The sequence below is a fragment of the Globicephala melas genome, chromosome X (genome assembly GCF_963455315.2).
Source record: "Globicephala melas chromosome X, mGloMel1.2, whole genome shotgun sequence".
In the NCBI taxonomy this organism is placed as follows: Eukaryota; Metazoa; Chordata; class Mammalia; order Artiodactyla; family Delphinidae; genus Globicephala; species Globicephala melas.
In genome coordinates this window covers 55,917,039-55,931,455 of record NC_083335.1, presented here as the reverse complement: position 1 = coordinate 55,931,455, position 14,417 = coordinate 55,917,039, and the positions used below count along the sequence as shown (strand labels likewise).

Here is a 14,417-nt window from a genome sequence, read left to right as displayed (position 1 = left end):
CCCTATCACACCCCTCTAGGTGGTTACAAAGCACCAAACTGATCTCCCTGTGCTATGTGGCTGCTTCCCACTAGCTATCTATTTTACAATTGGTAGTGTATATATGTCCATGCCACTCTCTCATTTTGTCTCAGCTTACCTTTCTCACTCCCCGTGTCCTCAAGTCCATTCCCTACATCTGCATCTTTATTCCTGTCCTACCCCTAGGTTCTTCAGAACCTTTTTTTTTTTGATTCCATATATATGTGTTAGCATACGGTATTTGCTTTTCTCTTTATGACTTACTTCACTCTGTACGACAGCCTCTAGGTCCATCCACCTCACTACAAATAACTCAATTTCGTTTCTTTTTATAGTTGAGTAATATTCCATTGTATATATATGCCACATCTTCCTTTAACCATTCATCTGTCGATGGACACTTAGGTTGCTTCCATGTCCTGGCTTTTGTAAATAGAGCTGCAATGAACACTGTGGTACACTACTCTTTTTGAATTATAGTTTTCTCTGGGTATATGCCCAATAGTGGGATTGCTGGGTCATATGGTAGTTCTATTTTCAGTTTTTCAAGGAACCTCCATACTGTTCTCCACAGTGCCTGTATCAATTTACATTCCCACCAACAGTGCAAGAGGGATCCCTTTCCTCCACACCCTCTCCAGCCCTTATAATTTCTAGATTTTTTGATGATGGCCATTCTGACCAGTGTGAGATGATATCTCATTGCAGTTTTGGTTTGCATTTCTCTAATGATTAATGATGTTGAGCAATCTTTCATGTGTTTGTTGGTAATCTGTATATCTTCTTTGGAGAAATGTCTATTTAGGTCTTCTGCCCATTTTTGGATTGGGTTGTTTGTTTTTTTGATAGTGAGCTGCATGAGCTGCTTGTATATTTTGGAGATTAATCCTTTGTTAGTTGCTTCATTTGCAAATATTTTCTCCCATTCTGAAGGTTGTCTTTTTGTCTTGTTTATGGTCTCCTTTGCTGTGCAAAAGCTTTTGAGTTTCATTAGGTCCCATTTGCTTATTTTTGTTTTTATTTCCATTTGTCTAGGAGGTGAATCAAAAAGGATCTTGCTGTGATTTACGTCATAGAGTGTTCTGCCTATGTTTTCCTCTAAGAGTTTGATAGTTTCTGGCCTTACATTTAGGTCTTTAATCCATTTTGAGCTTATTTTTGTGTATGGTGTTAGGGAGTGTTCTAATTTCATTCCTTTACATGTGGCTGTGCAGTTTTCCCAGCACCACTTATTGAAGAGGCTATCTTTTCTCCATTGTATATTCTTGCCTCCTTCATCAAAGATAAGGTGACCATATGTGTGTGGGTTTATCTCTGGGCTTTCTATCCTGTTCCATTGATCTATATTTCTGTTTTTCTGCCAGTACCATACTGTCTTGATGACTGTAGCTTTGTAGTATAGTCTGAAGTCCAGGAGCCTGATTCCTCCAGCTCCGTTTTTCTTTCTCAAGATTGCTTTGGCTATTCTGGGTCTTTTGTGTTTCCATACAAATTGTGATATATTTTCTTCTACAGTGCTATTGGTAATTTCATAGGGATTACATTGAATGTGTAGATTGCTTTGGGTAGTATAGTCATTTTCAAAATATTGATTCTTCCAGTCCATGAACATGGTATATCTTTCCATCTGTTTGTGCCATCTTTGATTTCTTTCATCAGTATCTTACAATTTTCTGAGTAGAGTTATTTTGCCTCTGTAGGTAGGTTTATTCCTAGGTATTTTAGTCTTTTTTTTTTTTTTTTTTTTTTTTGCGGTACACGGGCCTCTTACTGTTGTGGCCTCTCCCGTTGTGGTGCACAGGCTCTGGACGCGCAGGCTCAGCGGCCATGGCTCACAGGCCCAGCCGCTCCGCGACATGTGGGATCCTCCCGGACCAGGGCATGAACCTGTGTCCCCTGCATCGGCAGGCGGACTCTCAACCACTGTGCTACCAGGGAAGTCCTAGTCTTTTGATGTGCTGGTAAATGGGATTCTTTCCTTGATTTCTCTTTCTGATCTTTCATTGTTAGTGTATAGGAATGCAAGTGATATCTGTGCATTAATTTTGTATCCTGCAAGTTTATCAAATTCATTGATTAGCTCTAGTAGTTTGCTGGTGGCATCTTTAGGATTCTCCTTGTATAGTATCGTGTCATCAGCAGTTATACATTTATATATCCACGTGCCTTCCTCCATTTCCCTTAGTTCTCCATCCCTTATTATAGAACCAGTGGTCTGTAAATAAGGACATTTTTGTCTGTGAGCTTAAATCTTTTGCAGGTTCCTAGTAATAGAATAATATATGAGACTCAATGGCATTCATTCTCATAATAATGTCAGTTCATTTCAAATATAAGTGAATACATTTTTTAAAACCTAAAATATGTATTTCATAGTCGTAACTATTGTAGTATAAGAATAACATAACTTTATTCATCACTTGGTCAGAAACAGGAAAGCTCAAACCTTTATCAATCAAGAATATAACGACATTAGCATTTGGACCTAATTAAAGAATAAAGCAGTTTTCCCTCTGCTAGCAAATCATGTATAGAAATAAAACATATTTTAATAAAATGCCATTTTGTATTACACTTTAATTACCTCTGTTTTTATTAAACCCCAAACGAAACAAAATTTCTGTGGGTCAATGAAAGTAGCTTAAAAAATAAGGAGAGCATTAGTGATGGAAGTGGTACTTGTTCTGGGAAACATCTGCTGTTCTATCACTTATCATTACAGCTATATTTGATTTTCCACACAGAAAATTGTTTGCACCTGGCCTCAGTATTTTTTTCCAACACATATTTACAGCATATCATTAACACTCACTGTTTCCTCTGCTAAACAACACTTCACACTCTTGAACCAGTGCTGCTATTCATGTCAGAAGAAGGTGATTTGTCCATTTATCACTGTTCTGTCAGCATTTAGGTACCTGGACTCAGGTATTCTCTTCAGAAGGCATTAGAAATGATTGTTTGCACTGAGTGTTGTCAACCATGCTGTATAATTAAATCAGGCAGAAGAAATAGTTTGAGTTGCATAGTGAGATTATATACTTTCAAGGATACACAGGTACCACTGGTTGCATTCTATTACCATATTATATCAGGTTAAAGTTTAGAGCCTTTGGAAAATATGATCTTCATATGCTTGACACCACCAATTAAGCTTAATTAGTGTCACTTAGCTCACTTTTAATTCTTTTGCTCACTTCCCAGTATCTTTTTAAGAATTGAACAGCGCCATATCTCTTGCATTAGGTAAAGAGGGATGTGATCTGTCTCTCAATTCCTAGATATAATCCAACCTCCTTAGCAAGTAACCTGGGCCTGATTGATCAAGTTTTATTGTTAGGGACGAGTTTTCATGGACAACATGGCCCACTTAAGATGGAACTCATTTAATTTTGTTGAAATATTAGACTGGGCATTCATTTATTTGATGGTGTAGTATACTCTGCACTACACCATGCTAGTGAAAACTGTACCCATAAACCTCTTTCTTAGCAGCCTACATTATTAGACTGGAAGATTCTAAATATGAAATATGTTACTTTCTTTTAATGGAGGTCAAATAAGAAAACTCTCCCACAGTGAGGTTATAGATAGCTATCATGGCTTTTCTAATCTAAAGTTGATGGGTAAAAAATTCTACAGAAACTGAGCTACTAAAATTGTCCAGTATGTTGCGTTTAAATAAGTGAAAGAGATTTGCATCAAAATCAAGCATTTGACTACGACTCTCTCTTTTTAGTTTAATCCCCTGAACTACCACCAAATGAAAGGAACAATACCAGGGTGGTAGAGGAAAGGGGGCAGGGAGTGTGGGTACTCTGCATTTAGATTTATCTGTTGCTTTTATAAAATTCAAATTATCCCCCCAATCCAAAGTACCAGATCCACACATGTTTTAATTGTCCTGGCTTTGGAACCAGATTGCCTGAGTTCAAACTGTGGCTTTGTCACTTAGTTGTATTGATACTGGGCAAGTTATTTAATCTGTATATTTCTCAGTTTCCTCATCTATCAAAATGGGGATAATAATAGTGTCTACTTCATTGATTTGAATTAATGTATATGAAGCATCTAAAAAATATCTGTTACTGTGTATGTGCTATGTAAGTGTTAAGTAATAGCTAATTATTAGTCTTATTTTTATAAAATCTAATTAATAAAAGTTAAACTTGGCTTTAAAAACACACATTTTTCATTATAAAGAGAAGATTGCTTTGCTTGTTGTGTTTTTCCTATTGACCTCGTTTATTTAATTGTTAGACATTTTCTCTGACCTTTCTCTTGCTATCACATTGAGATTGTCCAGAAATCGAAACCTCCATTTCAGCAGGCATATCATAGCTCTCTCTCAGCATGTTCAAATAGAGTGAGAACAGCATTTGTGACATACTGCCCTCAGCTCACTGACCCAATTCAACTTGGGTCCATGCTGAAAGTTTCAATTGGAATTTGGAAGTACTTTCGCTGATGATCAATTTTAAGAGCTATCTTCTCCTGAAAACCTACCAATCTAAATTATATGGCAGCTTCAGGAAGCAGAATAAGTAGACATTTCCTTGCTGGCAAAATGAGTGGGAGTTTGAATCCTGTATTTTTACAAATTACAAGTGTATACACAATATTTTTTTTTGCCACCATACCAATGCTGAGATGATTCTTTATCTAAAAAGGAGATCTTTTTAGCTCTACAATTCTGATTTCCTGATTAAAAATTGTTATGGTAGGTGTTTCTATAACCAACCCTTATATAGCCTGAACTTTATTTCTACTCCTATTATTTTAATTTAGCAAAAGTTTCTTTATTTTGTTATAAGCACTTACTCAATTTTGAACTTAATTCCCAATGTACAATTTTTTAAAATTAATAACAAGTGTGTTTTGTACTTTAGAGAAAACAATGGAGAATTTTGACCTGCTTTAGGCAAAGAAAGAAGACAAAACCAAGAAACTCTCAAGGCTTTTTCTAGTAGTAGCCATCTATTGCCCATAAAGTAGCATCTTTTACTCTGTCATTTACTGAGATACTAATTTGGGTTTGTTCTCTCAGTTTGTAGACATTTTCTCTTTCTCATTCCAAGAAAGGATATATACTCTGATTTTGAGTAGCTTGTTTCAGAGAGTGGTAATTCTTTTTTTAACATCTTTATTGGAGTATAATTGCTTTACAATGTTAGTTTCTGCTGTATAACAAAGTGAATCAGCTATATATATACATATATCCCCACATTCCCTCCCTCTTGTGCCTCCATCCCACCCTCCCTATCCCACCCCTCTAGGTGGCCACAAAGAACTGAGCTGATTTCCCTGTGCTATGCGGCTGCTTCCCACTAGCTATTTTACATTTGGTAGTGTATATATGGCAATGGAGAGTGGCAATTTTTAAATGATTTTGTGTTGCCACTGAAGAATTGTTGTAGGGTGCAAGATTTGGAGAAAACCTAGAACTGAAGTTTTGCTGAGAAGGACAGACATATTATTTTAAAACACACAAAACTAAAGACTTAAGAAAATATCATTCAGAAACACTGAGATGACAAAGAGTCTCTGCTCTCAAAAAGTTCGTCTATTAGGCAGACAGTTCTGTCTGCAATGACAATGCTAAGCAATGTTATAGAAGTATAGAGAATATACTTTAACCTGGACTGAGGATGACAGGGAAGACTTTGAGGAGAGGTAATATCTAAGAAACATCTTAATGTAGGAGATATTCAGGCAAGGAATGACATTCAAGAAAGTAGGAGTGGGGCTTCCCTGGTGGTGCGGTGGTTGAGAGTCCGCCTGCCGATGCAGGGGACGCGGGTTCGTGTCCCGGTCCGGAAGGATCCCACATGCCGCAGAGTGGCTGGGCCTGTGAGCCATGGCCACTGAGCCTGCGCGTCCGGAGCCTGTGCTCTGCAATGGGAGAGGCCACAACAGTGAGAGGCCCGTGTACCGCAAAAAAAAAAAAAAAAAAAAAAGAAAGTAGGAGTGGCATGTGCAAATGCACAGGCAACAGAGAGCATGGCACCTTCAATTAACTGCAAATAATTTTGAATGATTAGAGCACAGATTGCAGAAGGGTAGGGGTAGAGATTAGAAAGACATTAGAATATTTCAAGCAGAGGAATGATGTGATTATATATGCATTTTGGAAAGGTTGTCCAGGTAGCACTGTGTTAAAAGGATTGTAGGGAACCAAAAGTGGAGGCAAGCAGACCAGTTCACTTAGAATAGTGCAGGGTGTCCAGGTGAGAGGTGATGATGTTTTGAACAAGAGTAGTGACAGTGGGATCTAAAAGAAGAGACATATTAAAGAGAAATTTAAGAAATAGAATCACAAGAATTTGGTGACAAGAATCGGTAGGGGTATTAAAAAGACAGTAAGTAATATTAGTAAAACATTATGGTTATCATCATTAATTTAATTAGCCAATACTTACTGAAAACCTATGTTGTGCCAGCAGCTATACTAGACATTGGCAACACGTGTGAACTTTCAATGAACCAGAGGTGTGAGCATCTATGTTAATATGAAAAATATAAGGATGGTTTAACATTAAAAAAAAACTATTAATGTTGTTTACAATATTAACAGATTATAGGAGTGGAAAACATGATCAGTGCCTATCCCAGAATAGACTGTCAATAAATAGATGCCAAAAAGGTTTTTGTCAAAATTCTATACCTATTCATATTAAAAACTCTTAGAAAACTAGGAATAGAAGTCAAATTTCTTAACCTAATTAAGAGTGTCTACAAGAATCCACAATAAACATTAAACTTAATGGTGAAACATTTTAAACATTTCTTTTTTCCAGCTAGGAAAAATAGAAATATGTATGCTGTTACCACTTCTGTTCAGCATTATATTGGAGGTGTCAGGCAGTGCAGTAAGACAAGAAAAAGAAATAAAAGTTATAAGGTTCAAAAGGAAGATAATACTGTCATTAGTTACAGATTATTTAATTATCTACATAGAAAACAAAAAAGAATCTATGGATAAAGTATTAATAAGAGAGTTTAGCAAGGTTGTTAGATACAATATTAACTATAAAATTAATTTTGTTCCTATACATCAGCAGCAAGTTATTATAAAAAAATTTTTTTAAACACTATAAGATATCCTAACAAACAAAAGTCCAAGACCAAGTGGCTTCACAGGTGAATTCTACCAAACATTTAAAGAAGAATTAATACCCATCCTTCTCAAAATATTCCAAAAAATTGAATAGGAAGGAAATTTCTGAACTCATTTCATGAGGCTGACATCACTTTGATACCAAAACCAGACAAAGATAACATAAGAACAGAATATTACAGCCCAATATCACTGATGAACATAGATACAAAAATCCTCAACAAAATATTAGCAAACCAAATCCAACAGTACATTAAAAAGATCATATACCATGATCAAGTGGGATTTATCCCAGGGATGCAGATATGGTCAATATCTGCAAATCAATCAATGTGATACACCACATAAACAAATTGAAGAATAAAAATCATATGATCATCTCAATAGATGCAGAAAAAGCTTTGACAAAATTCAACATCCATTTATGATAAAAACACTCAACAAAGTGGGTATAGAGGGAACATACCTCAATGTAATAAAGACCATGTGTGACAAACCCATGGTTAACATCATACTCAATGGTGAAAAACTGAAAGCATTTTTTCTAAGATCAGGAACAAGACAAGGATGCCCACTCTTGCTACTCTTATTCAACATAATATTGGAAGTACTAGCCACAGGAATTAGGTAAGAAAAATAAGTTTTAAAAATCCAAACCAGAAAGGAAGAAATAAAACTGTCACATTGCAGATGACATGGTACTACACACAAAAAATTCTAAAGATGCCACCAAAAAGCTATTAGCACTAATAAATGAATTCAGTAAAGTTGCAGAACACAAAATTAATATACAGAAATTTGTTGCATTTCTATACAGTATCAATGAACTATCAGGAAGAGAAATTAAGAAAACAATCCTATTTACAATTGTTTCAAAAAGAATAAAATACTTAGGAATACATCTAACCAAGGAGGTAAAAGCCCTGTACTTGGAAAACTATAATTCAATAATGAAAGAAATTGAAGACTACACCAACAAATAAAAAGATACATTGTGCTCATGGATTGACATAATTAATATTGTTAAAATGACCATACTACCCAAGGAAATCTACAGATTCAATGCATCACCTATCAAAATAACAAGGGCAGTTTTCACAGGACAAGAGCAAATAATTTAAAAATTTGTACCAAACACAAAAGACCCCAAATAGTCAAAGCAATATTGAGAAAAAAGAACAAAACTGGAACTATCACCCTCACAGACTTCAGACTACACTACAAAGTTACAGCAACAAAAACAGTATGGTACTGGCATAGAAACAGACAAACAGACACCTAGATGAATGGAATCAAATAGAGATTCCATAAATAATCCCACTCTTATATGGTAAATTAATATGCAACAAAGGAGTTAAGAATATACAATGGGGAAAAGACAGCCTCTTCAATAAATGATGTTGGGAAAACTGGATAGCTACATGCAAAACAATCAAACTGGACTAATTTCTTACATCGTATAAGAAATAAACTCAAAATGGATTAAGACAAATATGAGACCTGAAACCATAAAATTTCTAGAAGAAGACATAGGCAGTACACTCTTTGACATCAGTCTTAGAAATATTTTTTTTGGGATATGCCTCGTCAGGCAATGGAAACAAAAGCAAAAATAAACAAATGGGATTACATCAAATGAAAAAGTTTTTGCACAGCGAAGGAAACTGTCAACAAAGTAAAAAGGCAGATTACTGAATGGGAGAAGGTATGTGAAAACGATATATCTAATAAAGGGTTAATATCCAAAATACACAAGGAACTCATACAACTCAACATCAAAAAAACAAAAAAACCCTGGGCTTCCCTGGTGGCTCAGTGGTTGAGAGTCCGCCTGCCGATGCAGGGGACGCGGGTTCGTGCCCCCATCCGGGAAGATCCTACATGCTGTGGGGCAGCTGGGCCCGTGAGCCATGGCCACTGAGCCTGCGCGTCTGGAGCCTATGCTCTGCAACGGGATAAGCCACAACAGTGAGAGGCCTGTGTACCGCAAAAAAAAAAAAAAAAAGGACAGAGAATCTGAATAGACATTTTTTCAAAGAAGACATGCAGATGGCCTACAGACACATGAAAAGATGCTCATCACTATTCAACAGGGACATGCAAATTGAAACCACAATGAGATATCATCTCACACCTGTCAGAATGGCTATTATCAAAAAGACCATAAAAAACAATTGTTGGCGCGGAGCGGACAGTCTGGCGGGGCCGCAGCCGCGGAGTGGCAGGCAGTTGCCGTGGGGACCGCGGGCCCCTCCCTCCTCCGGTCCTCTGCCCGTAGCGTTCCCCACCAAGGTGCGGCCGACGACCCGGCTTCCCTGCCGCCGGCCCGGCGGAGCTGCAGACGGTGCCCCGCGAGAGGCGGAGCCGCTCCCAAGATGTCGCAGACGGCCATGTCCGAGACCTACGATTTTTTGTTTAAATTCTTGGTTATTGGGAACGCGGGGACCGGCAAGTCTTGCTTGCTTCATCAGTTTATTGAAAACAAATTCAAAGATGACTCAAATCACACAATAGGAGTGGAATTTGGCTCAAAGATAATAAATGTTGGTGGTAAATATGTAAAGTTACAGATATGGGACACGGCAGGCCAAGAGCGATTCAGGTCTGTGACGAGAAGCTACTACAGGGGTGCGGCAGGGGCGCTGCTCGTCTATGACATCACCAGCCGAGAAACCTACAATGCGCTTACTAATTGGTTAACAGATGCCAGAATGCTCGCGAGTCAGAGCATCGTCATCATCCTCTGTGGGAACAAGAAGGACCTGGACCCCGATCGGGAAGTCACTTTCCTAGAAGCCTCCCGGTTTGCTCAGGAAAATGAGCTGATGTTTCTGGAAACGAGCGCACTGACCGGGGAGAACGTGGAAGAGGCCTTTGTACAGTGTGCGAGAAAAATACTTAACAAAATTGAATCAGGTGAGCTGGACCCAGAAAGAATGGGCTCAGGTATTCAGTATGGAGATGCTGCCTTGAGACAGCTGCGGTCTCCACGCCGCGCACAGGCCCCGAGCGCACAGGAGTGTGGCTGCTGAAGCAGCAGGGTGCACAGGTGTTCATACAGTGGTATTTGGGACACAATTGTTGGAGCTTGAAGAAGTTTTTTTTTTTAACCACCATCTTTTTCTACTTTAAATGGAAGTAGATCTTTGTGCAAAAAAAATAATTTGGGTTGTTATGCAAGCTAGTAGATGTGGCACAGCAAACGTATAATAAATCCAGTTCAGTGGACAAGACCATTAAATGTACACATATATGTAAAAATGTTCTGTTCCGTATTCGCCCTCTCACCCCAGTTTGAATCCTGGCTGTGTACTGTATATAAGCTACTCCAGTACGTCTCCACAGCATGGTATCTGATGTATGGTATGATCGATAGAGTGTTGCACTAAATGCAGTCTAATACTTCATTTTTTTTTAATCGTCTGAACTAAAATCTGTTCATTGTGAGGTGTGCTTTGATCATCGCGTCGGTTATATTGCACAGTTGGTTATGTTTATGACCTGATATTCAGAGACTCTGGCATTGATCGCCAATGCAGTGCTTAGTTAATTCCATTTACCACAGTCCAAAGGTGTTATGTGAGCCACACTCGAAATACTAGATCAGTAGTTACTCACATACCAAAACAAAATGAAAAATGGAGTTTTTCCATGAACTTTACACTGTCCAGCACCCTGTTGATTTTAAAGTATCTTCATCAGACCAGTTCAGGAAGTAGAGCTGAGCACCTGCTCTGTCACAGGCACTGTGATTAGTACTAAAGATGCTGGTACCTTTAACCAAACTTCCTAGGCAAGCGATCTACTCTCAGCATCTGGTCAGTGCAATAGATGAACCATGTACCAGGGGCTGCTCACCTGGTCCCAGTTTGCTGAACCACCTGGTCTCCCTGTTAGAAAACACATCGTTTGCTACTGTGCTTTTTCTGGGATTCAGTATCAGAGCATCACTGCCTCTTTTTTAGTCTTTTGTTGTTTTGTGTTCATTTTAAGGCAACCCACTAAATCAAGTTAATTTTAAAGGGACACCACTAAGAAGTTTCTGTACAACTTTTGCCTTATGACAGTTATCAAGTTAACATGTTTTTAATTCACATGAGTTATATTGAAGTCTAATATATATTGTATTACAAAGACTTGTTCTAATATTTTAAAATGTTTATGCAAAAAATATATAATAGAACTTCTCTTTAAAGTTAAAATACAGCACTACTTAAAGCTGAAAGGTTTAAAAGCATTCTTCACCTTACATGTGTTCTTCCACTGTGGCTTTTAGCTGCAAACTGGTAAATTTCATTACCTTTAAGTTGGAAGCTGCCTACTGCTTTTGTTGTTTTGTTTTAACCAACAGAGCACAGCAGCACTACAAACTCTGGGAAGTGACTTGGATAAAAATATCAGGATATAGCTGTTTTACGTACTTTAATTTTGCTTCTTTTATGTCTCGAATATTTGATTTTGAAAAGTCAGGATATGAAGCAAATTCTCAGACTGAGCTGCTTCTTGGACCTCGCTAGAAGAATGTTTCATTCAGTATCTCATTTACAGTGGGTTTGCAAGCTGCTCGTTTTGGGACAGCTTTTTGCATGGGGTAGGAGCATGTCTGTTTGACCACATCAGTTTATTCAAAAGCAAAAATTTTTTTTAAATAAGATAAATGTTAAGTTGATTTATAAGTGAGCCTGTTAATTAAACCCCAGGTACTGCATATAATTCCACATCCCTTGACCAATAAAAGTTGCTGGAGAACCAAAAAAAAAAAAAAAAAAAAAAAACAATTGTTGGTGAGGATGTGGGGAAAATGAAAACAGAACCCTTGTGCACTGTTGGTGGGAATGTAAATTGGTGCAGCCACTATGGAAAACAGTATGGAGGTTCCTCAAAAACTAAAAATAGAACTACCATATCATCCAGCAACTGCATCCCTGGGAATATATCTGGAAAAAACTGAAACACTAATTTGAAAAGATACATGTACCCCAATATTCATAGCATCACTATTTACAATAGTCAAGACATGGAAGCAATCCAAGTGCCCATCAACAGATGTTTGGATTAAGAAGATGTGGTATATATACACATGGACTATTACTCAGCCATAAAAGAAGAATGAAATAGTGCCATTTGCAGCAACATGGATGGACCTAGAGAATATTATGCTTATTTAAATAAGTCGGATGGAGGGCTTCCCTGGTGGCGCAGTGGTTGAGAGTCTGCCTGCCGATGCAAGGGACACAGGTTCGTGCTCTGGTCCAGGAAGATCCCACATGCCACAGAGTGGCTGGGTCCGTGAGCCATGGCCACTGAGCCTGTGCGTCTGGAGCCTGTGCTCTGCAATGGGAGAGGACACAACAGTGAGAGGCCCGTGTACTGCAAAAAAAATAAAAATAAAAAAAAAATAAGTCAGATGGAGAAAGACAAATACTGTATGATATCACTTATATGTGGAATCTAAAAAATAATCCAAATGAATGTATATGCAAATCAGAAACAGACTCATAGATATAGAAAACAAACTTGTGGTTAACAAAGAGGAAAGAGAAGAGGAGAGAGACAAATTGGGGTATTGGATCAACAGATACAAACTACTATATATAAAATAGATAGGCAACAAGGATATACTGTATAGCACAGAGAATTAGAGCCATTATCTTGAAATAAGCTATAATGGAGTATGTGCAAAAAATACTGAATTACTATGCTGTACACCTGAAACTAACATAATATTGTAAATCAAATATGCTTTAAGAAAAAAAGCAAAAAAAGACCATAAATAACAACTGTTGGTGAGGATGTGGAGAAAAGGGAACACTCATGCTCTTTTGGTGGGAATATAAATTGGTGCAGCCACTATAGAAAAAAGTGTGGTTCCTCAAAAAATTAAATATAGAACTACCATATGATCCAGCAATTCCACTTCTGGGTATTTATCTGAAGAGAATGCAAACACTAATTTGAAAAGATATATGCAACCCTATGTTCACTGCAGCATTATTTACAATAGCCAAGGTAGGGAATCAACTTAAGTGTCCATGGATATGTGAATAGATAAAGAAGGTGTGGTGTATAAATATATATAATGGAATATTATTGAGCTATAAAAAAATAAAATCTTGCCATTTACAACAACATGGGTAGACCTACAGGGTATTATACTAAGTGAAATAATTCAGACAAAGAAAGACAAATACCATATGATTTCACTTATATATGGAATCTAATAAACAAAACAAATAAACAAAACAAAAATAGTCATAGATACAGTGAACAAACAGATGGTTGCCAGAAGGAAGTGGGGGTGAGGGGAGGAGAGAAATATGTGAGGGGGATTAAGAGGAACAAACCTCCAGTTACAAAATAAATGAGCCATGGGTATGAAATGTACAGTATGGAGAATATGATCAATAATAATGTAATATCTTTGGTAACTAGCAGTATTGTGGTGATCATTTTGGAATATATAGAAATAATATATCACTATGTTGTGCACCAAGAACTAACATAGTGTTATAGGTCAATTATACTTCTAAAACAAACAAACAAACAAACAAACTCATAGAAAAAGAGATCAGATTTGTGGTTACCAGAGGAAGAGGGGTGGGGGAGGCGGAATTGGATGCAGGTAGTGAAAAGGTAAAATCTTCCAGTTATGAGATAAATAAGTACTAAGGATGTAATGTACAACATCATAAATATAATTAACAGTGCTGTATATTATATATGAAAGTTGTTAAGAGAGTAAATCCCAAGAGTTCTCATCACAAGGAAAAATATTTTTTTCTTTTATTTTGTATCTATATGAGATGATGGATGTTCACTAAATTTACTGTGGTTATCATTTCATTATGTATATAAGTCAAATCATTATGGTGTATACAAACTTATACAGAAAACAAACAAAAACACTGTAAGACATCTTGGAATAAATAAAAGATAGGCAAGACCTTTGAATTAGTCAGGGTAATGCTAGGCTATGCTGTGGTGACACATAATCCCTGAAATCTCCATGTTGTAACACAACACAGAGCTACTTCTTATAACTTATTCAGTTCTTATAACTTAATTACAGTTTTTCTGAGTCAGGTGGCCCTCTGGCACAGCTTTCTTTCAAGAGATGACTCAGCATTCCTGGAAGCTTCCAACTTGTGACAATGCTATCTGTAACATGTGGCCTATTAATGATGGAAAAGGGGGAAAAGGAATGGAGGAGGCCAACTAGCTCTTAATTGCCCAGTCACCCTAACTTATCTTCAAGGGAGGTTGGGAAATGTAGAGCTGA

General features: G+C 37.3%; 1 protein-coding gene across 1 annotated transcript; it reads left to right on the top strand.

The window, feature by feature from the left end:
* Nucleotides 1–9,331: 9,331 nt before the first annotated feature.
* On the top strand, nucleotides 9,332–10,371 carry LOC132594562 (ras-related protein Rab-4A). The gene has a single exon (XM_060292909.1). The coding sequence runs from the start codon at nucleotides 9,514–9,516 to the stop codon at nucleotides 10,168–10,170; it is 657 nt and encodes a 218-aa protein (XP_060148892.1). The 5' UTR covers nucleotides 9,332–9,513; the 3' UTR covers nucleotides 10,171–10,371.
* The last annotated feature ends 4,046 nt before the right edge of the window (nucleotides 10,372–14,417 follow it).

What these genes read in the sequence shown, in the direction of transcription:
- LOC132594562 (XM_060292909.1), top strand. Translation starts at nt 9,514, where the DNA reads ATGTCGCAGACGGCCATGTCCGAGACCTACGATTTTTTGTTTAAATTC.